The sequence below is a fragment of the Notamacropus eugenii genome, chromosome 4 (assembly GCF_028372415.1).
Source record: "Notamacropus eugenii isolate mMacEug1 chromosome 4, mMacEug1.pri_v2, whole genome shotgun sequence".
NCBI lineage: Eukaryota > Metazoa > Chordata > Mammalia > Diprotodontia > Macropodidae > Notamacropus > Notamacropus eugenii.
The window spans coordinates 90399807-90426945 of NC_092875.1; the positions used below are offsets into that span (position 1 = coordinate 90399807).

The 27139-nt window shown below is 41.0% G+C and overlaps 1 protein-coding gene and 1 long non-coding RNA gene across 5 annotated transcripts in view; one reads left to right on the top strand and one right to left on the bottom strand.

Moving 5' to 3' along the window:
* LOC140500378 (uncharacterized) overlaps nt 1–5328 on the bottom strand; it is a 19469-nt gene extending 14141 nt beyond the window's left edge. The window contains exons 1-3 of the long non-coding RNA XR_011965708.1: nt 5211–5328; nt 4508–4624; nt 2616–2780 (exon numbers count right to left, since the gene is read on the bottom strand). This is a non-coding gene — a long non-coding RNA (uncharacterized lncRNA). The remainder of the gene's footprint in view (nt 1–2615; nt 2781–4507; nt 4625–5210) is intronic.
* The window catches only part of LOC140500359 (glycosyl-phosphatidylinositol-anchored molecule-like protein), a 27480-nt gene extending 1309 nt beyond the window's left edge, over nt 1–26171 (top strand). The window contains exons 2-9 of one of the 4 annotated variants that reach the window (XM_072602874.1): nt 375–475; nt 1909–2045; nt 12183–12286; nt 13335–13436; nt 16622–16896; nt 17374–17449; nt 20203–20297; nt 25980–26171. In XM_072602874.1, coding sequence (XP_072458975.1) covers nt 2026–2045; nt 12183–12286; nt 13335–13436; nt 16622–16896; nt 17374–17449; nt 20203–20297; nt 25980–26006 — 699 coding nt within the window. In that variant the 5' untranslated portion in view covers nt 375–475; nt 1909–2025 and the 3' untranslated portion in view covers nt 26007–26171. Of the gene's footprint in view, nt 1–374; nt 476–1908; nt 2046–9954; nt 10106–12182; nt 12287–13334; nt 13437–16621; nt 16897–17373; nt 17450–20202; nt 20298–25979 lie in introns of those variants that run through there. The other 3 variants (XM_072602873.1, XM_072602877.1, XM_072602876.1) reach the window with 3 other exon arrangements.
* Nucleotides 26172–27139: the final 968 nt, after the last annotated feature.

The following is a 27139-nucleotide window of genomic DNA, read 5'->3' on the forward strand; positions in this document are numbered from 1 at the left end:
AGCAAGACTTTCTGATTCTAATATAAGGTTCCCCTTCTCCACCTCAATCTCCCCAAACTTCGTTTCTTTCTTCAGTTTTCAGTGATGATGAAAAAGGTGATAATAATGGCTAATTGGTGCTGAAACTGATGCTGATATTATCATCCCCATTCTACAGGGAAGGAAATCAAGTCAGACAGAGAGAGGGAGAGAGAGAGAGAGAGAGAGAGAGAGAGAGAGAGAGAGAGAGAGAGAGAGAGAGAACTTGGCCAAGGCCACACAGCTTGTATGTGACAGTCAATATTTGAACCTAGGTCTTCCAACTCTAAATCCAAGTCTCTTTCCCTAAGTTATCCTTTTACACCTGTAATAGTAATCTCTTTATATTTTGACAGTGCCCATTTTCAAGTCTTAAAGCAAGGTTCTATGGGAGGCAGCTCATCCGAGAGAAGCAACTGCTAAATTTCCAGTGTGAACATTTACACTCCAGAAATCAGTAAGCACTACAAATTAGGGCTTGATTTATTATTTAAGAATCCTCTGTCACTTAAGAAAGTGATGGGAAAAATGTTATTAATGTAAATTAAAATTGCCTCAAGGGTACAATTTTTTTTCTTTTTACAGAGAGCTGGTTGTTAAATGTTTATTAGCATACCACTCACTTTCTTAAGTGCTTGCCTGGTGATAGCCCTGGGAGGCCAGTCAACCAGCCAATGAGCACTTATTTGTTGTTGTTCAGTCATTTTCAGTTGTGTCCTCCTCTTCATGACCCCATTTGGGGTTTGTTTAGCAAAAGTAGTAGAGTGGTTGCCATGCCCTTCCCCAGCTCATTTTACAGATAAGGAAACTGTGACAAACACAGTTAAGTGACTTGCCCAAGGTCACACAGTTGGTATCTGAGGCTGGATTTGAACTCAGGTCTTTCTGACTCCAGGCCCTATCCTCCATCTACTGTGCCACCTAGCTACCTGAGCATTTATTTAGTGCTCATTAAGTTCCAGGAAAGGAGGAAGTACAAATATTACCATTAAAGAATGTGTTTGAAGCATTTTTATGACTGCTAGAGTTTTTCCTCTTTTGATCCAAAGTAAACATGTTTTAGCCTATTGTGTACAAAGTCCTACTTTAAGTTACAAGGGATGGGCCAAAAGAAAAGGAATCAAAGAACTTAACTTTCCCAAATCCCTCCCCCTCTTGCTCCCCCTTTCCCAGGCTGCTTGTTGCCTTGGTTTTGCACAAAAGATGGGAAAGGGCTTCTCTTCAGGTATTGGAAGGGGAAGGAGAGACAGTTAAGAGAAAGGATCCTGGACTCTAGTGAATATTGATAGATGGGAGTGTGGATGTGTACCCCCATGGACAAGGAAAAAAACGGGGGACAAGACAGCTGCTTCCAAGTATATGAAGAATTTTCATGTGGACAGTTAAGGTTAAGAGTTGTTGCTCTGTTTGGCTCAAGAGGGCCAAAGAGGAAGGAACTAGGGGCAATGAGTGGAAGATGCAAAGAGCCCAGTTGAGGCTTGACAACTTGAAAAATATTTCCTAACATTTTTCCTAACACTGCCCCCCCCCCCCCCCATGAGCTTCCTTGGGAGGCAGTGGGTTCCCCTTCGCTAAGGGTCTTTGAGCAACAGCCAGATGACCGTTTATTTTGTACACTCTAGTGAGGGGGGGTTATGTTGCATGGATATATTGGATTGGATAGTTGCTGAGTTCTTTTCCAACTCAGAAATTCTGTGATTCTGGGTTCTAGTCTAGTTTTGTTTATGACCCTAATTATTGGTTTAATTCTTGGAAAATCAGTTTCCTGCTCTGAAAAAAGGAAGGTCTTAGGTGATACTAAGAATTCATGAAATTTAAAGTTAAGATGGCCTTTAGATGTCCTCTGGTTCAATACTCTCTCTCTCTCTCTTTTTTTTTAAACTACTCAAGTCCTGAGCTTGATTGATTGAGCAGAGATCACAGAATTAAGGACTGGAAGGGTCCTGGGAGGCCATCTAGTCAAAAAGCTGAGAAACAAATGCTGAGATTTTGAATAACTTGCCCAAGATGATGGAACTGGACCATAGGTAGGTTACATAACTGTATTTTTGCATATTTTATCCTTGGTTGTAAGGTAGTAAGTAGCAGATTCAGACTTATGGCTTAGAATCCAATATTCTTTCCAATATACTTGAGTACATCTTATTATTTTCCCATGAAACATACTCCCGATTCAAACTTCCTGCTTCTGCTGAGGACATCATAATCTTTTCAGTCACCCAGGCACATAGCCTCAAAGAATTTCTGAATATCTGTCTTGTCTCCCTCATCCTTACCCTCTATGGCCAATCAGTGGTCAAGTACCATCCATTATCCCTCTACAGAACAGTTGTGAGGAAGGAGTTTTTTTCAACAGCAGGCTGCTATAGGAATGGGTGCGATTATTAGCTAGGAAGTAAGAACCATTTGGGCTGGAGGAAGTCCGAGGAAGACTTTCCTCAGTTTGGCAGTTTGGAAGGTCTGAGCTCCTGAGATTTCCCAGGGTTGCACCTGGTGAATTCCTCCTCCTGCTTTCCCTATGACACCCAGGTCCAGTCTACTCTTACAAGGTTCAACCCCCTTCCCCAACCACCCCCCTCCCCTGCCCTTGACCTGACCTGGAACTGTTGTCATCTCAGTTTCTGTCACATTATAATTCCAAGAATCATTATAGGAATGTGTTATGTTGATGTCTGTATATGAAGGGGTTTCACTCTTGCTGTAAGATAGGACCACAAATACGAGGATGCTCAGGAAAACCTTCATTTTTCCTGTAGTTCAACCTGGGGATGGAGAGAGAGAGAGAGAGGAAAAAGGAAAGAAAGACAGATAAAGAAAGAGAGAAAGAAAGAGAGAAAGAAAGAGAGAGAGAGAAAGAAAAAAGAAAGAAAGAAAGAGGGAAAGAAAAAGAAAGAGAAAAAGAGAAAGAAAGAGACAGAAAGAAAGAGAGAAAGAAAGAAAAAGAGAGAGAAAGAAAGAGAGAAAAAAAGAAAGGAAGGAAGAGGGAAAGAAAGAGAGAGAAAGAAAGAAAAATAGAGAAAGAAAGAAAAAGAGAGAGAAAGAAAGAAAGAAAGAAAGAGGGAAAGAAAGAGAGAGAAAGAGAGAAAGAGAAAAAGAGAAAGAGGGAAAGAAAGAGAAAGAAAAAGAAAAAAGAAAGAAAGAGGGAAAGAAAGAAAGAAAAAAAGAAAGAGAGAAAGAAAGTGAGAAAGAAAGGAAGGAAGAGGGAAAGAAAGAGAAAGAAAGAAAGAAAAAGAGAGAAAGAAAGAAAAAGAGAGAGAAAGAAAGAAAGAGAAGAAAGAGAAAGAAAGAGAAAAAGAAAGAAAGAAAAAGAGAAAGAGAGAAAGAAAGAAAAAAGAATGAGGGAAAGAAAGAGAAAAAGAGGAAGAGAGAAAGAGAAAAAGAAAGAGAGAAAGAGAGAGAGAGAAAGAAGGAAAGAAAGAAAGGAGAGAAAGGAGGGAGGAAGCAAAAGATGGAAGGAGGGAATGAAATAAGGGAAGGAAGGAGGGAGAGGAAGAACAAGGGAGAGAGGGAGGAAGGAAAGAAGGAAGAAGGAAATAAGTGAGGGAGGAAGAAAGAAAGACTATTAATAAACACTTATATGCATGAGCTCTGCACGAAGTGCTAGGCACACAAACAGAAGCATTAAGACAGCCTGTACTTCTACAACACTCACACTCTACATGGGAAAATAATGCCCAAAGGTACAGTGTCAGGAAAGGTTCAGGGGCCCTTAGGTTTCATTAGAAGGTCAGATGGCAGTGCCAGTGTCTGGAGGGTACAGAGGCATCCAAGATGGGAAGGCCTGGTAGGCTTCCATCCCACCTCCTCCTAGTGGTAGGAGCCACATCAGCCTTCACAGGCCCTAGGCAGCCCAGCTGTGGAAAAGGGAAGACAAAAGGGGAGGGTGCTGCCAGGGAGGGTGGGTGTTCCTGCTACTCGGCTAGTGAGGTGAGCTCTGGACGGAAAGGTAGAGGAGTTTCCGGCTTTATTTTACAGAGATGTCCAGTGGTCTGTAATTGTTCAGAACTGTCATTTCTAAAAGCAGGGGGTGGTCATAAAATGGGATTATGGGACCAAAAATCGCTAGGGCCCAAATGGATCTCAGAACATAAAAGCAGTCTCCTGGAAATAGTGCTGAAGTCAGCAAAAAGCTGAGTTCTACTTCTGTGTCTGACATCCATTGGCAAGTCATCGGACTTCCTTGTACCTCGGTGTCCTCATCTGTAAAATGGGAATGAGAGGCAGCAGGCCTTAGCGGGGAGAGGACTGGCCTGGGAGTCTGGAAAAGTTGGATTCTCGCTTGTTTCTGATACATACAGCCTATGTGAAAAGTCACTTAGTGTCTTAGTAGCTCAGGCCAATTCTCTAAGACCCTCAGCTGCAGCGAAGCGGCCATCTGCATTGTTGAAGGGTAGTTTCTACACCGGGGATTTACTACCCTGATGACATCATAATTTTGTCTAACTTTGCCCATCCCCCCCCAAAAATGTTATTACTTGTAAGCACTTACCTCACAGGATTGTGAAGATTAAAGAGCAGGCTTTGCAAACCTTCAAAGTTCTTGAGGAGGGGTACCAGAGTGGAGGGGGTAGAAGGAAGTGGCAGCAGCAGGCCTAGTTCCTCTGCCCTAGAAGGTATACCAAGGCAGTGGTTTTAAAAAAATATTTAACAACTGGCTTTCTAAAAAATCAATGTAGCCACAACACATTTTTAAATTTAATCTGCGTTTTGAAGATATTCTCCTCCACTTTCTTAAGTCTAGACAATTTAAAAAAAACTATAAATTGAGCCCTGATTTGTTGTATTTTCTGATTTGTGGGGTTTAAATGATTCCACTGAAAATTTAACAATTGGCTCTTGAAAGTCTTTTTCAGTTGCCCCAGCACATCCACAGATGGAGAATAGGAAAGAAAGTGGTGACGAAAAGTGGGCCTCAAAGGCTGAAAGAGATGGGGATTTGGGTGGAGGTCCACCTCTCCTACCTCTTACTTTAGCTGTGTGACCCTTGGCAAGTTCATTACCTTCTCTGGGCCTCAGTTTCCTCCTCTGTAAAATGAGGGGGTTGGACTAGAGACTCTCTAATGGGATTCTCAGCTCTAACCCTCAGGGTCCCAGGAAGTTCTTGGCCATCCCTTCCCCCGCTTAGGCCTGCCAGAGTCCACAATAGACTGGGTCCAGTGGTGCTGCCAGAACCAGAACCGGTCCAGCCATACCTGAGCACTGTGTTCTGCCTGTTTCTGTGACACCTTCGATCCTGGTGCAGCTCCCTGGGTTCCTCCTCGAAGGCACAGCTTCCTGCATCTGGTCCTGGGCGTGGTTTCCTCACCCCCCCCCCCCTTAGTCTGAGCACATGGAGAGCTGGGAAAGTTAGCTGGAAGGGTCCTTACCCACGATAGACTGGGGCATGGGGGTGGAGTTAGCCAGAGGGCCCTGAGAGCCAAGGGGCCTCAGACCAAAGGATACATTTGGGACCTTAGTGCAGTGTCAGGGCTGGGAGGGACCTTAGAATCTGGCAGTTCTTACCCTGAGGCCCACAAACCAAGATATCAGGGGTTTGTGAATTTAGATGGGAAAAAATTACATCTTTATTTCAATATAATTGGTTTCTTTTGTAATCCTATGTCCTTTATTTTATGCATTTAAAAACCTCATTCTGAGAAGCGATCCAGTCACTTGCCCAGTCACACAGCTATTAAGGGCCTGAGGCTAGATTTGAACTCAGGTTCTCCTAACTTCAGGGTGGAGGGGGTTTATTCATTGCTCCACTTAGCTGTCTGCCTTTTTTACTCTAGTAAATTTTTATTGCTTAGGCGAATCTGTGACCTCTTTAATGTAGACGTTCACTTCTGTGATACAGATCACAGTGCATCCACTCTCTTTCATCCTATGAATCTCTGGCATCCTCTGATCAATTCTCCATGTGGAGGGGTGCCCTCTCAACTTGCTGGGTATGTGGAAGGAGTCTCCCCCTGGTTCTGTTGATATTTTGGATCTCAGAACACATACCGATATTCTTCAGCATGTGGAAAACCCATGTTTTTTCTAATCAAATGGTCCTCGGATGGCACCCTTGTATGTTTCATGGCTGATAATATGTTGCAGATTCATGCCTAACAGCAGGCCTCTCCACTGTCCTTTGGGTGACCTTCCACTCCTGAGTGACTCGATGGTCCCTGACTGGCGGCCATGCAGCATCCCTGCCAAAAGAGTTGTTTAAAGAGAGACCTTTGTTTCAGGAAGACTGGAATTCATAGAAAACACGACTCAGTTTCCCAAAGGAAATTCACCTTGTTTTGTTTTCCCTATTTGATGCTGGGTCCCTAGACAGTGTCTGTCTGAGATGTAGGTAGTGATGGACACACAGTGCGTTGTCCATCTAACTGCTTATCAAAGTCTGGAGAACAGGGGTTCTTTATTCACTTAGTTTAATTCCAGGGTGGATAATTAGGCTGAACCTGTAAAAAAAAGTAATCGGATTTTTTTTGCAATTTTTTCCCTTCTCTCCTTCCTTCCTTCCTTCCTTCCTTCCTTCCTTCCTTCCTTCCTTCCTTCCTTCCTTCCTTCCTTCCTTCTTTCCTTCCTTCCTTCCTTCCTTCCTTCTTTCCTTCCTTCCTTCCTTCCTTCCTTCCTTCCTTCCTTCCTTCCTTCCTTCCTTCCTTCCTTCCTTCCTTCCTTCCTTCCTTCTTTCCCTCCTTCCCTCTTTCCATACTTCCTTCCCTCCTTTTGGACCAGCATCTGATGGAGACACTATCTGACTGTAATCTAACATATTACCTTAGTCCCTGACTCTGCTCTGAGGAGAGAGGGCTTTCAAAACAAAACGGAAGAGTTTATATTTTATCCTGGAGACCTCAGGAAGTTGCTGGAGGCATTCAAGAACAACCACTTTGGCAGCCTTGTGTCACATGAAGTAGAGTGTTGAGAGGCTTCTGGCAGGGTGGACCAGTCCAGAGGCTGGTGCAATAATCCAGGTGACAAGTGAGGACAGTCTGAACCGAGATGGCAGCTGTATGAGTAGAGAGAAGGGGTCAGAGGGGGGCGATGTTGTGCAAGTAGAAACGACAAAATTTGGCATCTGACTGAATATATGGGAAAATGAGACTATGAAGGAGGATGAAAAGCCAAAGATAATATTAAAGTAATGAGCCTAGAAAGCTCGTTAATAATCCCATATTAGTTAGGAGTCAGATGGGATTGCAACCTACGTGTCCAATGCCAAGTCTGGCACTCTCTTTACTGAGCTATTTGCTGAGCCATTCTGAGTCTGTGATGTGAATGTGAAGGGGGTAAGATTCACTCACATAAACTCATAATCTTTGAGGTAGAAAGGCCTTCAGGGGTCACTGATTCCAACCTGAACCTGGCCAAAGACTCCCCTCAATTACATTCCTGACAAATGATCATCCATCCCCTGCTTAAAGCTATCAGGGACAGGCAAACCACCTTGGCAGGTCGTACCATCCATTCTCTTTGTGAGTAGCTTGTATTCCTAGGAAGCGTTTCTCTGCATTCAGCCTAAGTCATCATCTATGAAATTTCCATCCCCTGTGCCCAGTTCTGGCATCTGAGGTCCACCAAAACAAATGCAATCCCTTTTTATTGTTACAGCCCTCCAAATACTTGGAAATATTTATCATCCTCCCTTTCCCCTCCAACCACCAATCTCCTCCTCTTTATGATAAGCTTCTCAAGTCCCTTTAATAGTCATAAAGTATGGTTTCCAGTGGCTTCATCATTATGGTGAGAGCATCTCTCTCACTCCAGATATCTAATCTGTTGTCAAATCTGGTTGTTTCTCCCTTCACAATATCTATTATATAACTCTCACACCTAGTCCTTCCCTAGTATGGACACTCATTACCCCATGCCTGGGCTATTTCAATGGCCATGTCACCAAAAAAGCAAGAAAAATAAAATGAGAAAATCATGCTTCAATTTGCACTCAGAATTCAAACGTTCTCTCTCTCAGAAAATAGATAGCAATAATGTTCTTTATTTTTTCAAGGCAATCAAGGTTAAGTGACTTTCTCAAGGTCAAACAAGCTAGTAAATGTCAAAGGTCAAATTTGAACTCAGGTCCTCCTGACTCCAGGTTTGGCACTCCATCCACTGTGCCACCTAGCAGCCCAAATAGCATCCATTTCAAAAAATTTTGAGTTTCAAATGCAGTGTTACACATCAGATCTCTGCAAGCTACCTCCCTCCTGTCACCCTACCCCTTTCCTTGAGAAGGCAATATATATGATATTAACATATTTGCACATTAGCCACTGTACGTATCTTTCAAAAAGTCTAAGTTAGTTGGTGAACAATTTGTGCATTCACATACATCTCTTTAGATAGTTCCTGCTTTCTGACTTTTCTTCATTTCTGACTCTGGCAGCACTGCTGGACCAAGTCTATCATGCCTTGGGACAGATCCTGGGGATCACAGGGGATGGCCAAGAATTTCCCAGTGTCCTGAGGTTTAGACCTGGGAATCCTATTAGAGAGTCTCTAGTCCGACTGCCTCATTTTACAGAGGAAGAAACTGAGGCCCAAAAAAGGGAAAGGACTTTCCCAGGGTCACACAGCTAAAGTAGGAGTTAGGAGACATGGAGTTCTGCCCTCTGAGCCCAAAGCACCATCTTTTTCAGCCCTTGAGGCCAACTTTCTTCATCACCTTCCTTCTTGTCCTCCATATGGGAATGTTCTGGAGGCCATCTCAAAAAGATCCTCCAGTTGATTGTTAAATTTTCAGCTGGAGCATCTATAACCCTCAAATCAGAAAATACTATAAGTCAGGGCTTGATTTGTTATTTGTTTAATTGTCTAGACTTAAGAAAGTGTTGAAAAATATTTTCATAAAGCAGATTAAATTTAAAAATATGTCAAAGATACTTTACCCCCCCCCCCCCCAGAGCCAGTTGTTAAACCTTTATTTAATACCTCTGCCTTGGCACACCTTAGAGGGCTGAGGAACTGGGACAACTATTGCCACTCCCCCCCATGCTCCTCCTTAATAATTGCATTTATTCATCTTGGCCAAAATATTTGAAAACATAAAGACTGGTTTGACAAAAATGATAGGGAAATTCAGAAGCTGTTAAACAAAAACCAAGAACACCACAGGATTTACTAGCAGGATAGTTCATCCATCTCTAAGAAGGCAGCATTTAATACCATCAAAAGCAAAGTACAAGCAGAGCTGAGAGAGATGGCTCAGTAAGAAGGCAGAAGAAATTCAGTTTTATGTTGATAGTAACAATCCGAAGCACTTTCAAGATGCCCTGAAGGCTATTTATGGACCAAAAGTGACAAGAAGCTTGGAGGGGTGGTGAACACATAGAATGACCGAATTAGGACCCTGTGAGATCCTAACACTGGGATAAATTTAATATGATAATAATCCTATAACAAGGACAAGAGCTCACAACCTGGTGTGGTGGAAAGAGACCTGAATTTGGAGGTAGATGACCGAGTTGGAATCTGATCTTGGAACAACTGTTTTCCCCCTCTATATAATGGATCATCTCCTAGAGCCCTTCCAGCACTGGATCTATGACCCTGGGACCTGCTAAAAAACATTGAGGAGTGAGGATCCACGTTCATGAGGGAAGTCAAGATCCTGGGCCCTTGAAGCAGCTGCCAGGACCTCTGTAATTTAGGCACAAATTCACTTTAGCTGCCAGTAGATGTGGAAAGCAAGTAAGTTCTACCATCTAGGAACACGGCAGTGGCTGAGTACTGGGCTCCCTTGGTGGAAGGAGGGATCGTTTCATTCTGTACGTATACCCCCTGCATCCGGCACAGTGCCCAGTACCCAGCAGGTACTTAATAAATGCTTGCTAATGGATCAGAGGCACGTTAATGAATGCATTTTGAAGGATTTGCTTGCTGACGAACTGGAAGCAGAGGACCTATCACCGCGTGCCACCTCTCTGGGTCAGTCAGGGGGCGGGACCAGAGCCTGGATGCTTGCCAGACTCTGCCCTCTCTGCTGCCCCCCGCTGGCCTCCGGAGGAGGAGCAGACACGCGGAGCCCCTGGATCCTTCTAGAAGCTGGGCTGAGACTCGGGAGGACCGATAGGGGGAGCTGGGGAGAATTTGGCGAGCCAGATCCCACCAGGTAAAGGCCCTGGGGCCCGGACTCCCCAGCCCAGAGCCAGCCCTGCAGGACCCCCAGCCGACCTCCGGGCCGAGCCCTTCCGAGGGACCCGGACAGGGCGTGGCCAGGTTCACCCCGGACCGGGTCTTGGGACTTGGAGCTACTGTCAGGGCCTGCGTCGGGAGGTGGCGGACCTGGGCCAGATTCAGGGCTCCTCCACTTGGAGGATTTAGAGCTGGATCGCTTCTTTGTAACTTTGTTTCCTTTACGGCCCAGCTGGAAGGCCACCTGCTACAGGCTGCCTTCCCTGATGCCCCTCCGCCCCAGCCCCCTGCTGGAGCCTCCCATCCTCCTCCGCCATCCTGGGTTTATTTATGTAGTATGAATTTGGCTGCCAATTATATGTGCACATGCGGTCTCCACCGCAGGACCAGGCATGGCACATAGTAGGTGCCTAATAAATGCTCATTGACAGCTGCAATGGTGCAATTGTTTTGTTCCTACCTTTGTAGTTCCGGTGCCTGGCACATAGTAGGTGCTTAATAAATGCTCCTAGATAACTTCAGTGGAGGAACTGTTTAGTTCCTGCCTTTGTAGTTCAGGTGTCTTACACATAGTAGGTGCCTAATAAGTGCTCATTGACAACTTCAGTGCAGGAACTGTTTAGTTCATAGCTTTGTAGTACTGTTGCCTAGCACATAGTAGGTACTTAATAAATGCTTGTTGATGGATTATTGGAGATCATCTTCTCTAATTTTCTCCTTTTCCAGGGGAGGGAACAGAGAACCAGAAATAGGCCAAGTGCCTTGTTTAAAGTCACATGGGTAGTAAGGTGCAAAGCCAAAGTTTGAATCTAGGTTTACTGACCTCCTGAAAGCATCTTTCCCACTTTACCATGCTGCTTATAAATGCTTATTGATTGATACTTCCCCATTCCAATAGCTCTGCGATCTTGGACAAGTCTCTTTGTCCTACTGAGCCTCAGTTTCCTCATCTGGAAAATGAGAAGTGTCTCTAAAGTCCCTTCCAACTGTTAATGCTACAGTCCTATGAACAGGGTCTCTTGGCAATGGGTGATGCCTACTTCCAACCCAGGAGAGGGAAACAGCTAGTTTTCCCCTTAGGACCTAATGTTTGTGAGATGATACAAGGTGTGTCCTTGGGAAAACCTCAGTCTGGGGTGGGGGGAAGGGGAGAAAGAAGAAAGTTTTCTTCTCCCAGGTAAGAAACACATTTGTCTTCATAGGGCTAGGCTCTGGCCTTTCACACACTGCTTCCCAAGGCTTACTCAGCTCCTCTGAGAGCGTGATGTCTCCTTCCTTAGATTTCTCATAGCACTCTTTGTCTTTGCCCTGAAGTCACTCAGAAAACCTGGATTTGAATCTCACCTTGGCCAATAAGACTTCCCCTCTGTCTAGGCCTCAGTTTCCTTATCTGTAAAGTGAGGATTGTAGATTTAGATGATCTTTAAGACAAGTGCTCTTAAACTGGGATCCAAGAACTTTTAAAAGAATATTTTGATAATTGTATTTCACTATAATTGTTTTCTTTGGTAATCCTGTATTTTATGTGTTTAAAATCATTCCTCCGAGGAGGGGTCTGCAGATTTCATTGGAGTGCCAAAGGTGTGATACTAAAAAACCCTTTTCTGAGGTCTCTTCTACCTCTAAAAAAATCCCTGGATTCCACTCTCTGTATTATGGCTTTTGGGGGACATATGGCATACATTTTCCCATTACACTGCCTCTCTACCATCATATAATTATGTTGCAGTCTTCTTGAGGACAGAATCTCTCCCATATGTATCTATGTAGCCCCAACCCCCAACAAGAGGGGCAAATACCTATAGGTTCTTAAATAGTTGTTTAAGTTGAACTTGGTTATGTTGGAGCTTATGGGATAGCATGGGGATGAGATGACTGCAGTATAGGACAAGGAGAAGAGGAAAGGAACAGGCATTTATTAAACACCTACAAAGTGCTTTACAAATATCCTATTTGCACGGGACAGGGTAGAATAGGATGGTATAAAACAACTAAAGTCAGTGCTGGCTTCTAAGTCAAACCCTCACAGGTTATCATACTGGTTTTCCCTGTAGGGCAGGTGCCACGCTGCTGGGAGAAATGAAGTTGTTCTTCGGACTTCTGCTGTCCATGGCATGGCCCATGCTTCATGCGAACATCACCCTGACTGGCAAACAAAGTGAGTCTCCATTTCTCTAAGGGTCCTGACTACAAGATGAGATTTACAAGAATGGGATCGCTGAGAGGACTGGAGGGCGCGATAGGGCTAGTGAACAGTGACCAATCTTACTGGTCCTAGCTGGTCCCTGTTGGGATAGGCAGCTATTTTAGGGGGCCTCTCAGTGAGTATAGGGTTTGTTGAGGGTCAAGAGAAGGAGTGTATAGGAGAGATGGCCTGATATAGATGAAAAGGTGGTAGATTTGGTGTTAGAAGATCTGCATTCCACTTCTGGCTCTGTGGCTGACTGGCTGCATGGCCTTGTTCAAGCCCCTGAACCTCTTTAGGTCTCATTTTCCCCCACTGTAAAATGAGTGGGTTGGATCAGATAATTTCTAGCTCCAAATCCTACAATCCTCTTGAAATGTGGCTCATTTCATGGCTCTCCCATGGATGGGAGATGGAGTATCTAGTGTGAGGATTAGCCAGGAGGTTAATGTCGATGGATCATAGAGTGTATGGGGGTTGCTAAGAGGGTATAAGGAGTAAGAAGACTGGAAAGGTTAGAAGGGGATAAGTTTTGGAAGGACTTTGAAAGCTAAGAAGAAAAAAATGTAAGACTGAGGGAGAAAGACTATACCTGTCTCTATAAGTATTTGACTGATGTCCTGTGAAAGTGAAATTAATTTATTCTGCTTAACTCCTAGGAGCTGAACTAGAAGTGATGGATGAAGGTGGAAGAAAGGCAGATGATATCTTCCTATAAGGAAAAGCCTCCTTAAGGAGGGATACCACCAAATTTAAGGCACTCCTTTAGCAGGAAGTGAATGAACTATCACTGGATGTCTTTAATCTAGAATTTAATTACTCCTTTGGATATGATAGAGGAGATCCCTGCTTAGGGGGCAGGTTGGGCATCTGATCCAGGTGTGAGGTTTTGAGATTCAAATCAAGGGAGCAGAGATAGGGGAAGGAGAAGTCAGGAAGCAGCAGATCTCAGGCCAGGGAAAGGTTGGGAAACATTCATGTCACCATTCCCTTCACGGTCTTTATCTCTTCCTCTAAACAGTATTTCTGATGTGTCATGTATGTGAGGAGATGAATAGCTTTACCTGCAGGAATCCGGAGAGGTGCAGTGTAGGAGATGCATTCTGCATCACCGTGGGTACCAGTAAGTCTATTTTTCCCCTTTCATTCACTTTCCTTTCCTAAATGATGGGGGAAGGCTTTTGGGCAGGTTATGGATTAGGGGCTTAGGTCAGAACCTCCCTTTGAACTACAAGTAATTCACCCCTTGGTAGTGCTGGGAAATGGAGAAAATTTTGAGGAGTGGGATAGGCTGAGTGCTGACCATTTCTTCGAACCCCATGTTTCCAACTGTTCTGGTATGTGACACATTTGTATTGAGAATCAGTACTCCATTTATTCATATATTCATTCGTGCATTCAACAAGCATTAATTGCCATCTGACTGTGTACAGAGTACTGTTTGATTCTGTCAGTCAGTGAGTCAATAAGCACTTATTAAGGGTCTACCATATTCCAAGAGTTGTATTAAGGGCCAGGAAATACAAAGAAAGGCTAAAACAGTCCCTGTCCTAAGAGAGATCATATTCTAATAGGGGAGAGATCATGCAAAAGGAGGAGAGGAAGAATTCTAGCCAGCATCATCCAGACCAGTCCAAAGAGATATTCCCTCTTCAGTACCTTGAACTCATGATCATCCAGCCTTTCGTTGAAAATCTTCAGTGAAGGGGAACACACTATCACTCAAAGCATGCTGTTCAACTTTGGAACAACCACATCCTTAGCTGAAATCTGTGTCCTTGCAATTCTTTCACCCATTGTTTACACGAACTGCCTTATCTAGGACCCAAAAGGTGATATTTCTCCTGGCCAGACTTCGAAGGGGAATATTCAAGGTTCTTTTGGGGCCCTCTTGTCTTCTCCTGCCATAGTCTATCACTTGTTGGGTTCATCAGCTCCCACAAATTTAGTTATTACATGGATGATTCCCAGATCTAGTCTTTCCTCTGAGCTCCAGACCCTCATCATCAACTATCTTTTGGATGTCTTGAAGTGGATATCCTGTAGGCATAAAAATTGAATTCATTATATTATTTCCTAAACCCACCCTTCTTCCTAACTTTGCTATCACTGTCAAGGGACCATCATATTTTTAGTAATCCATGCTCACAATATTGGTGTCATCCTTGATGCCTCACTCACTCATATGTCCAACAAAGAACGAGATCTTGTTTCTACCTTTAAAACATCTCGTATACTGGCCTTTCTCTGGACACTTAGTCCACAGTCTCCTCATTTCTTGACTAGACAATTAATTGTAATAGCTTTCTAATTGGTCTTCTTGCTTCAAGTCTCTTCCCACTCCAATCTATCTTCCACTCAGCTGCCAAAATGATTTTCCTAAAGTGCAGGTGTAACCATGTCACATCTCTAGTTCATAAAAGCCCCAGTGGCTCCCTGTTATTCTCAATAGCAAATCTGAAGTTCTCTGTTTGGCATCTAAAGTCATTCAGGTTGTCCGCTTTCTACCATTTCAGTCTTTTTATACTTTCTCCACCTCAAATGTTGATATGGATTATTTGTGCCTGACCTGTGGTAGAGCATTCTGAGGTCGTATTGGTCTGACCAGCCACAGCTGAACACCCTGTACTTTGACTCCAATATAATGATGTCCTATTGGAGAACAAAAGACAACAAACCAACCAACCAACCAACCAACCAAGACTTTACTACCTTCCATGGACTCTGTAATCCAGTTAGGCTAACCTATTTGTTGTTCCTTCAAGACTCAGCCCAAACCTACCTTAGCAGGAAGCATGTTCCTGGTCATCTCTCTCCCCTGCCCCCTGCCCCATGCCTTCTAATTTCTTCTCTGAAATTACTTTCCATTTCAACTTTTTATATATCTTATCTTTCCTAACTATTTATAATGAATCGTTCCCATTAGAACGTGAACTCTTTGAGGATAGAGACACATTTTGGCCTTTCTTTTCAACACCCCCTGCCCCCACCTCAGTACTTAGCACAGTGCTTGGCACATAGTGATAGGCACTTGATAAATGCTTGTTAACTGACTTCCATTCTGATCACCTCATTCTTGTGAGGATATTGACCAAGTAGGGCAGGATAACCAGAATGGAGATGGGACTGGAAGCTATATCATATATCAAAACTGATCAAAGGAAAGAGGAATCTGAGAGCGTTCTCTGTGTTGCTACTATACAAGTCTTGGAATCTGCTCCATCTTGTACTCCCTCTGAATCACCCAGCTGTGTAGAGTCAAAAGAATGGGACAGCTAGGAGAAAAAGGCTGGGTTCTTTTTTTTGGGGGGGGGGCAGCATAATAATTGTTTACAGGTATTCGAAAAGCTGTTACCTAAAGAGAGATTAGCATTCTGATTGCCACAGAGGGCAGGGCTAGGATCAATGAACTGGTTTCAGGGAGCAAATTTCAGTTCATTACAGGAAAAAACAAAACAAAAAAGCTTCCTTACTGTGGAAGCAGTTCTTGGTGAAATTGACAAGCTTCAGGAGGTATTCACTCGCTCGAAGTCATCCCTGCCAGCAGTAATGCTGAGGAGACTCAGGAGTAGGACCAGATGCCCTGCGAGGCTCTGTCCAATTTTCCATTCTATGTACATCAGTGTGTGTTGTGTGTGTGTGTGTGTGTGTATGCACTTGCAAGTAGTGGGAGATGTCATTGTATGTCCCTTTCCTACTCCGTAGCAGACTATATGCTCTTTGAAGACAAAGACTGGTCATTGTCTTTCTTCCCTAGCATCTAGCACAATCCTTTGTACATATTAGAAACTCAATAAATAATATAAATATATAATATATTAATATATAGATATATAATATATAATATGTAATATAAATAATAATGCAAATATATAATATAAATATAAAAAATGATAAGTAAATAATAAACTTATTGAAGTTAAGATGGATAATGAGAAGCAGCTTTGGGTGAGAGGAAATACATAGAAGACTTTCATTCTTATGATTAGAGTCCAGACCTGTAATATCATACATGTAGGGCACTCCTGGGATATAAAGTACCTCTTCTTCTGTAGATTGGCACCTGGCCTGTAACTTCTGGTGTGACAGTGTTTCCTGAGGTCATTGGAAGCTTGTGTGCTCACAGCCATATAGCTAGTGTGGGCCACAGGCAGTATTTGAACCCAGGCTTTCTTGACTCCAAAATCCGCTCTCTGCTACTCCAAACTGCTCATCATGCCATCTGCATCTTCATCACCATCCTGAGCAATTGGGCAGTGGGTTTTCTGGTCTGTTTTTAAATTCTCCTCTTCTTTCTTCTTTCCACAGGGCTGACCAGTCGCTACTTGCTTGTTTCCAAACAGTGCCATAAGTTCTGCCCATTTTTGGAATACTACCACCAAAAGTTCTCTCACGAGAAAGAAGGTTCAAGTGCTTTTGTCTATTCCCATTGTTGTGCTGAGAATTTATGCAATGTTGGCATCCCCTCCGCCTCCGAGGGCACTATAGACTATAGCCAATATAGTATGCAAGACACTGCTCACAAGAGGGCTGGCAGTGTGGGGCTGGTGATGTTTCTAAGCTTCCTGCCTGCCCTGTGCCAGGTTAGTATGTGATCTGAAGGATCCTCCACACCACAATGCCCTAGAAATGATCCATACTAGACTATGCCCTATTGGAGAGGTTATCAGCTCTACACATCTAGTACTTCTCCCCTCTCCCCCACCCCTCCCACTCTCCCTCCCTCTCCCACACCATGGAGGCATTGATAGGGGAAGGTGGGCTAAAAGCAAAAGCCCAGAATGCTGACTTTCAGGTCTTTGGGCATTTCTCTATTCTTTTGCTTAAAAGTTAATAAATGGGAAATATTTTTGGTTTGAAATTAGATCTCCCTGAGAAAAGCCTACTCATCTTGTACTTCTTTTATGTACCTAATTACAATTTGTCATCTCTTATCTGTGTATGGGAGACGTTCTAGGGCAGGAACTCTGTCTATTTAGTGTTGTGTTCCTTTCCTTTGCCCCTCTTTTCTGACACTCAACACAAAGGCATTGTTTGGAATCGATCTCTTTGTCTTTGAGGAGAGAGACATTGAGAAGAATGAGAGGATCTGGGTTAAAGTTCAAGCTGTGCCACTAGTTCACTGTTGGACCTTGGGTAAGCAACCTCACTTATCCTTACCTCAGTTTTCCTATTGGTAAAAAGAGGAGATTGGAGTCAGTGATCTGTATGGACCCTTCGAACTCTAAATCTAGGTGGTGGCCTCCACCTGTAGGGAGCTGTCAGTCAGACACCACACAGTTGCTACTCGGGAGGAATCCCTGCTTTGAATCCCTCTCCTTTGAAGCACAGACACCAGCCCTGTCCTTCTCTTGTCTTTATTCAAACTTCCCAAAAAGGCAAAGTTAAGAAGAAAATCTAGAAGAAAAATTGTCAAGTTATTCAATCACTGGCATTTAGTAAACACCTAGTATGTGCTGGGCAAGCACTATGCTAAGCCTTAGGATACAAAGAAAGGTAAACACCAGTCCCTCCTTTCAAGGAGTTCATAATTTATTTGGGGAAAAAACACACAAACAATCATATACAAACAAGATTAATTGGAGGTAATCTCAGAGAGAAGGGACAAAGATTAAGAAGGATTTCTTGCAAAAGGTGGGATTTTAGATGAGACCTGAAGGAAGCCAGGGGAGCCAGAAGGCAGAGATGAGGAGAGAGAACATTCTAGACATGGGAGATAATCAGAGAAAATGCCTGGAAACAGGAGATGGAAGATCTAGTTTGAGGAACACTGAGGTCAGTATCACCAGATCACAGAGTATATATATGGTAGTGGAAGCAGGGTAAGATGAAAGAAGAATGAACATGCTGGAAAGGGGCAGGTTATGAAGGACTTTGAAAGCCAAACCGAAAATTTTAAAAGTTGATCATGGAGGTAATAGGGAACCACTGCAGGAAGGTGATAAGGTCAGATCTTTTTTTTAAGAAGACAGGAGGATGGATTGGAGAGAGAAGAGATGTGAGGCATAAAGACCAACCAGCAGGCTCTTGCAAAAGTCCAGTTATAAGGTGATAATACTAGAGTGGTTGCAATGTCAGAGAGAAAAAGGAACATATATGAGACGTGCTATAAAGGTAGAAAGGGCAGGACTTTATTACTGATTAAATATGGCTGGAGAGAGAGAGTGAGGAGTAGAAGATGACATTTTAGGTGGAGATCTTGGGAGAATAGGGAAGTTAGGAAGAGGGGAGGTTTTGAGGGAAAAATAATGAATTCAGTTCTGGATATGTTGAATTTAAGATGTCTATGGAATATCCAGTTTGAAATGTCTCATAGGCAGTTAGAGATGTGAAACTGGATGTCAGGAGAAAAGTTAGAGCTAGTTAAATAGATCTGACAGTCATCATTGGAGAAATGATAATTGGATATTTGGGAGGTAATGAGGTCCCCAAGAAAGACAGTGTGTAGAGAGAAGAGGGCCTAGGATAACCCTATGAGACATCTATGATTACTGAATGTGACCTGCATGAAGATCCAGCAAATATAGTTAACGTTTAAATAGTACTTACTACATTCCAGGCATTGTGCTAAGTATTGTTATCTCATTTAATCCTTGTAAAAAACTCTTCCATTTTTACAGATTAAAAACTGAGGGAAAAAAGGGATTAAATGGTTTGCCCAGGCTCACACAGCTAGTAAGAATCTGACACTAGACTTGAACTCAGGTCTTCCTCATTCTAGGCCCTACCTTCCATCCACTACACCACCTAGCTGCCCAACAGCAGAGGAGATTGAGAAGGAACAGTAATATAGGCAGGAGAAGAACCAAAAGAGACTAATGTCACAAACACCTAGAGTAAAGAGAGTTTCAAAGAGAAGAGGCTGATTGATTACCAAAGGTGGCAAAGGGATCAAGAAGGCTGAAGACTGAGAAAATGTCATTAACTGTAACAACTGAGTGATCGCTAACAATTTTGAAGAGAGCAGTGTCAGTTGAACAATGAGGAGAGAAACCAGACCACAAAGATAGAAAGAAATCTTTTTGTCAGACTTCCTGTCAAAAAGAGGTACTGAATATAAATGGCCTTCTCAAGGAGTTTAGCTATAAAAAAGGAAAAGAGATAGCATGATAACTTAAGGAGGGAAGGATGGATCAGGTGAAGGTTTTTATTTTATGTTTTTGAGGATGGGGGAGAAAGGGGCATATTCATAGGCAGGAGAGAAGCAGCCAACAGGTAGGGAGATATTAAGGATAAGTGAGAGCGTGGGGACCATAGAAGGGATAGTATGCTAGAGAAGAGGGGACAGAATAGGATTACTTTTGCATTTAGAGGGTTTCGCCTGGGGAAAGGGAAGGAAGGGCCTCCTCTTCATGTGAGACAGGAGTGAGGGAGAGGATAGTGGGGGAAAGGAGGGGAGAAAAGAGAGCTCTCTTCAAATGGCCTCAACTTTTTTTCAGTGAAATATGAGGCAATATGAAAGGGAAGAAGGGCATTCATGAGAGATTTGAGAAGGGATGGAAATCTACTGGAAGAGCTGCTGTAGTGATTAGCATAGTGAATTATTAGGATAATCTCTAAAAGGATTGCCTTGCAACAATGAGGGCCCAGTTGAGGTTTTGTTAATGCAGCATAATTTCATCATTTTCTCCAGCTTTCTTTAGCATCACATAAATAGCAATAAAAAAACAGAGGATGGGAATATTCCCAGACTGGAGTATCACAAGTTAATATCAGTGATATTGGGACAAGGAACGTAGCGCACAATGAAGGATGAGAACTAGTTCAGCAAGGCAGAAGGGAGAGGACAGGAAAGATATAATCTTTTTAAAATGAATAATCTCAGGCATACCTGTAAGGCATGCATTTTTCCATCAATAAACATCTATTAATTCCCCACACTTTGTCAGGTACTATACTAGGTGTTATTATTACAAGGACAAGAAAGAAAGACGGTGTCTGCACTCAAGATGTTTACATTCTATTGGGAGAGACAACATATATAGTAAGTGAAAAATGAAATACAAAATAAGACCTATGAAAATGACTTGGCAGGAGTATAGCTGGGTGGATCAGGAAAGGATTAGGAGAGAGGTCAGGACTGGATTAGTAGATCTAAGAATCATCAGCATGAAGATGATCATGGAATCCTTAGGAGGCAATGAGGTCACCTGCAGAAGATGCTTAAACTTAATCTTGAAGGAGACTAAGGATCTTGTCTGCCTTTAAGGGAGACAATATGGTCACATGCAAGTATAGAAAATATCTGCGATCTGTGGACTTCCAGTTTAGTATAAAAATCTGGTGTGATATGATAGTGGAGAAAACTGATATGCTCTTAGGCTGAATCAAGAGAGGTATTGTGTTTAAGACTAGAGAAATAACCAGGAGAACATTGTATACAGTAATAGCCACGTTCTGTGATGACTAACTTTCGTAGACTGTCTCTTCTCGCAATGCAAGAATGTAAGACAACTCCAAAAAGCTCATGATGGAAAATACCATCTGCTGCCAGAGAAAGAACTTTGGAGTCTGCATGCAGATCGAAGCATACTATTTGTGCTCTCTCTCTCCCTCTCTCTTTTTCTTTCTCTCTCTCTGTTTCTTTTTTCTTGTGGTATCTTCTATTAGTTTTAATTCTTCTTTACAACATGACTAATGCGAAAATATTTTTAATATGAATGTATCAGTAGAGCCTATATCAGGCTTCATGCTGTCTTAGGGAGGGAGGAGGAGAGAAGGGAGAAAATTAAAAACTCAAAAGCTTATGGAAGTGAATGTTGAAAATGAAAAATAACATTACTTTTAAAAAGACTAGAAAGGTGATAGGCAGGCAGCTAGCTGGTGATATGGACAGGGAGAGGGTGAGGCTTGGAGGGAAGAAGACTGAAGTTGGAATCCTGCCTCTATCTAATGGAGGTCGGACTTAACACCTCTCAGCCTCAGTTTCCCCATCTGTTAAAATGGAGGATAGTAATAGCACCTTCTTGTAAGGTTCTTATGAGGTCCAAATGAGATTGCACTTGTGAAATGGTCTGCAAACCTTAAAATACTATATAAAGGGTTATTATAGACCCATTGCCCTCTACTCCCATTATTTCCAGTTTGGAGTTTTGCGTTTCATTTGGTCTTCGGATTTTAGAAGACATACTGACAAATTGTAAAAGATTGTGAAGAGGTTGATCAGGATAGTGATCAGGGCCTGAGACCATGGAGAATGAAGGAGAAGGGAGAAATAGAATATCATAGGAGGACAAACATGAAGCTGCTTTGGATACTTGGTGTGTCCCTTTTGTTTGCTTTGTGGGCTACTGATACTTCCTGTAAACATGCGGAAAGATAGCTATCATAGAGATTAAGATCTAGCATTGGGTCTGAAATAACTTAAACTTGAGATAATGCTCTTTCTGAACTTTTTTGTTGTTGTTTTCCTAAACTGGGCTTTTAACCTTTCAACTTCCTGTAATATTCAATCTGATCAGTAGGGGGACTTAAGGTCAGAGTTGTCCTTGTTGGCAGTCTGCAATTTTTGCCTTTTGGTTCAAGAACAGTGTTTCTACCCTTGAACATGCAGTGGGTTCTCCAGTTCTAACCTAGGGCTGGAAATATTAAAATTAGTAATTCTGACTCTGCCATCATTCTTTAGCATAATTCACTATCAATTCCCACACTTTAGTACCCAATGGATTCAGTCAAACAATGTCAATGTGCAGATATGAAGTATCCACCCCTAAAAGTCATACGGACTATCTGTGATAGGGCATTCCGAGCTCATATTGGTCTGATCAGCCACAGTCGGACACAGTGAAATTTCACTTTATCATGGCAATGTCATTTTGGTCCCCTTTGAAAAAGAAGGACAATGACCACCATCGATCCAACCAAAAATCAAATCCTTTTATTTCTTTTTCATCACATGGAGGTAACCTTTATTTTTTTCTAAGATTTAATTTTAATTCTATTTTTTCTCAATTATATACAAAAATTTTTAATACTTTTTTAAAAAAAATTTTGAGTTCCATATTCTCTCCTTCCTTCCCCTCCCACTCTCCTTGAGAAGGCAAGCAATTGATATAGATTATACATATTCATTCAAAATCTTTCCATATTAGTTGTATTACAAAAGACAACATAGATAAAAAAAACTCCAAGAATAATAAAGAAGGCTTAAAGAGTATATTTCATTCCACATTCAGACTCCATTCGTTTGTTCTCTGGAGGTGGATAGTATTTTTCATCTTAAGTCATTTGGAATTGTCTCAGATCTTTGTATTGCTGAGAATAGCTAAGTTTTAGCTGATCATCATACAGCATTTCTGCTACTGTGCCCAATACTCTGTGCTCACTTCATTTTGCAGCAGTTCATGCAAGTTTTCCCAGGTTTTTTTGAGAGCATACTGCTTGTCGTTTCTTATAGCACAGTAGTACTCCATCACAATCATATAACATAATGTTTATGCATTCCCCAATTGAGGGGCATCTCCTTAATTTCCAGTTCTTTGCTACAACAAAAGCTGTTATAAATATTTTTGTGCACATAGATCCTTTTCTTTTTTCTTTGATTTCTTTGGGATACAGACTTAGTATTGGTATTTCTGGGTCAAAGGATATGCACAGTTTTATAGCCCTTTGGGAAATACCTCCAAATTGCTCTCCAGAATGGTTGGATTAGTTTACAACATCATTAACAATTCACTAGTATCTCCATTTTTCCACTTCCCCTTCAACATTTGTTATTTTCCTTTTCTGTCACATTAGCTAATCTTATAGTTGTGAGGTGGTACCTCAGAGTTGTTTTCGTTCACAGTTCTCTAATCAGTAGTGATTTAGAGCATTTTTTCCAAATGACTGTAGTTAGCTTTGATTTCTTCTTCTGAAAACTGCCTGTTCATGTCCTTTGATTACTTACCAATTGGGGAATAATTCATATTCTTATAAATTTGATTTAGTTCTCTATATATTTGAGAAATGAGCCCTTTATCAGAGAAATTGGTGGTAAAAAAGTTGCCCCAGTTTTCATACTTTCCTTCTAATATGGTTTGCATTGGTTTTGTTTGTACAAAACCTTTTGATTTTTATGCAATCGCAGTTTTTCATTTTACCTCCCATAATTCTTTCTATCTCTTGTTTGGTCATAAATTCTTCCCTTATCCATCAATCTGACTGGTAAAATATTCCATGCTTTCATAATTTGCTTATACCTTTTATGTCTAAATCATGTACCCATTTTTACCTTATACTGTTATACAGTGTAAGATATTGACCTATACCTTGTTTCTGCTAAATCCCTTTCCAGTTTTCACAGCAATTTTTGTCAAATAGTGATTTCTTGTCCCAAAATTTTGGATCTTTGGGTTTGTCAGACATTAGATTACTATAGTCATTTACCACTGTGTATTGTGTACCTATATATTAGACTAATCTACCACTCTATTCCTTATCCAATACCAGATTGTTTTGATGATACCTGCTTTGTAATACAGTTTGAGATCTGGTATTGCTAAGCCACATTTTTTTTCATCAGTTCTTTTGATAATCTTGGTCTTTTGTTTTTCCAGATGAATTTTATTGTTATTTTTCTTAGCTCTATAAAATAAATTTTTTGGTAATGTGATTGGCATGGCACTGAATAAGTAAATTAATTTAGGCATAATTATCATTTTTATTATATTGGCTCAGTTTACCCATGAGCAAGTAATATCTCTCCAGTTGTTTAGATCTGACTTTATTTGTGTGAACAGTATTTTATAATTGTGTTCATATAGTTCCTGGGGTTTTTTGGCATGTAGCCTCACTAGTATTTTAGATTATCTACAGTTATTTTAAGTGTAATTTCTCTTTCTCTCCCTGCTAGAATTTGTTGGTATTATATAGCATTTATGTGGGTTCATTTTATATCTTGCAACTTTGCTAATATTTTTAATTAGTTTAGCTAGTTTTTTAGTTGATGGTTTTGTTCCTTCATTGCTTCTTCTAATTCCTTCAAGTTTCTTTCTTTTCTTCTTGCTATAGCTAGCATTTCTAGAACAATAATGATCACCCCTGATCTTATTGGAAAGACTTGCAGCCTATCCCCATTACAGAGAATACTTACTGATGATTTGAGATAGATACTACCAATCATTTTAAAGAAAGCTCGTTTATTCCTGTGCTTGCTAATGTTTTTTAATAGGAATGAGTATTGTATTTTGTCAAAAACTTTTTCTGCATCTAGTAAGATAATTATGTTATTTTTGTTGGTTTTGTTACTGATATATTCAATTATACTGATAGTTTTCCTAATATCCAACCAGCCCTGCATTCTTGGTATAAATTCACCTAGTCACAGTTTATGAACTTTGTGATTTATTGCTGTGATCTCCTTGTTACTTTATTTGAAATTCTTGTATCAATTTTCACTAGGAAAATTGGTCTAGTTTTCTTTCTCAGTTTTTGCTCTTCTTGATTTAGGTATCAGCCTCATATTTGTGTGGTAAAAAGAATTTGAAAAGAATCCTTTTTTGCCTATTTTCTCCATAGTTTATTGTAATTAATTATTTATTGTAATTAATTGTTCCTTAAATGTTTGGTAGAATTCACTTGTGAATTCATCTGGTCCTGGTGATTTTTTTTTCTTCGGGAGATCATTGATGGCTTGTTCAATTTCTTTTTCTAAGATAGGGTTATTTAAGTATTTTATTTACTCTTCTATTAATCTGGGCAATTTATATTTTTGTAAATATTCACCCAGTTTGCCAAACAAGTCTTTATTAAATGTCAGCTATGTGTGACAGAGACTGTGTAGGTGCTCAGCATGAGAGTACAAAGAATGAAATAATCCTTCCTTACAAGTAACTTACACTCTAATAAATGGGCCTTTTGGTGAGGTGGTAATGAAATAGAGAAGAGGAGAGTTAGGCATTGATTTCTGGGAGCTGCTATGGTATGGACTCGCTACCCAACTGAACTGTTTAAAAAAATTATTCATTATTCACTCATTATTTGTTTTTTTGGACAGACATGTCTTATTCCTGTTACTGGTTCTGCCTTCCATTGAACAATTTAAAAAAGAAAAGAAAAGAAAAGAAAAGAAAACCCTTATAACTAATATGCAGAGTAAAAAAAACAAACAACCAAATTCCCTCACTGGTCATATCCAAGCACAAGTATCTCATGTTGCACTTTAAATCTATCACCTTTCTAGCAGGACATGGTGGTTTATTATTACATTGACAAGAGTTTTAACATCTTTTAAGTTAAAAAAAATTTTTTTTTAAAGAATGTTGTCATTGTATACTATTCTCCCAGCTCTGCTCTCTTTAGTCTGCATTGGTTTACAGCAGTCTTCCCCAAAGGTTTCCTCTGCAGTGGTCCATTTTGACATTTCTTATGGCAACAGAAGTATTCCATTATATTTGTACACCCTTATCTGTTCCCAATACGTGGGAACCCTCTCAGTTTCCAGTTTGGGGCTACTGTGAAAAGCTGAATTCTGTCCATAAGCAGAGGGAAGTCAGAAGAAAAATGCCTTACCCACACTCATGTTCATTCTCCATGCAAAAAAAATACCCTCTATTTTTGTTTCTGCTGCTGGTGTGTTGGATACCCCATTTTCCATTCCTGACATAAACTAGTTAAAAAAAAAGATTCTCCAGTCAGGCCCTGTCCTCTGTCATCCAAACCTCACAAGAATTCTGTGTCTTCCCAGGCTTGGAAGACTCTTTGCCTCCTGTGACATTGGACTTCATTTTCTGGAGGCCCATGCAGTTGATCGGTCCCTGGAAACTTCCTCTGCCTAGAGAAACCTGGCTTTAAGAAACCTCTACCAAAAGGAGAAAATAAAATGTAATAAATGTACTGCTTAAGGGAATAAAAAAAGTCAGCACTCCATATGGAATCATTTTAGGTGCTCTGTCTCTAAATTATCTGACCATTTTCAAAATATGGCCTTGGATGAGACTTCTGATAAATGGCTGACAGTATATAAGGTTTTGTGCATTCAACAAACCAAAACAAACCAAATGAAAAGGTTGCAAAATTTGTTCCTGACCTGAATTTTAAAATTTATCATATGCCTCTTCCGAAGCACCTCATTCCTTCCATGCTGGTATGTCCTGTACCAGATTCAGATTTCTGGGGAATAGTTCACCAACTATATCATTAAGTTATATAACTATTTTGATTACACTCCAAATATTCCTAATCTTTTCAAATGACACCATTTCCAAGATACTCTCTGATGGGATTTCTACTTTCCATTGCCTAAGCACCATTCACCAAAGCCAAATTAACTCTAGGCATGCCAAGACGTACACATTAAAATATTTAGAAAATCAGTTGTTACAGGAAGAGCACTATGTTCTCCATATAATAGGTCTACTTCATAAAAGGATAACATTATGAACAAAGAGGTTGGATCTGGAGAAAACAAAACATTTTTTCATATATCTCCCAATTTTGACATCCTATGCCAGATACATTCAGAGCCCAGAAGATTGCTATTAATCTAATAGTTACAAAATCACTGTCCATCAATTACTATGCAAGACATTTATATAATTTATAATGATATAATAATATCTAATTATTAATATATAATATATTACGTGCTATAATGTATTACATATAGCATGATATATAATACATAAATATATGTATATATAAATAAATATATGATATAGGATGGTTATCATAACTTATGATATAATAATTTGTAATAATTGACCCCAAGTAATCTACCAAACCCAATATAAAACCAAGTTTTAAATTACTCAGTTGAGGATGAAATGAGATAACATCTGTGAAGTGCTTGACAAGTATATAACTACCATCTATTATTGGCTTCCCTGGCTTCCTTTGAATTTCAGC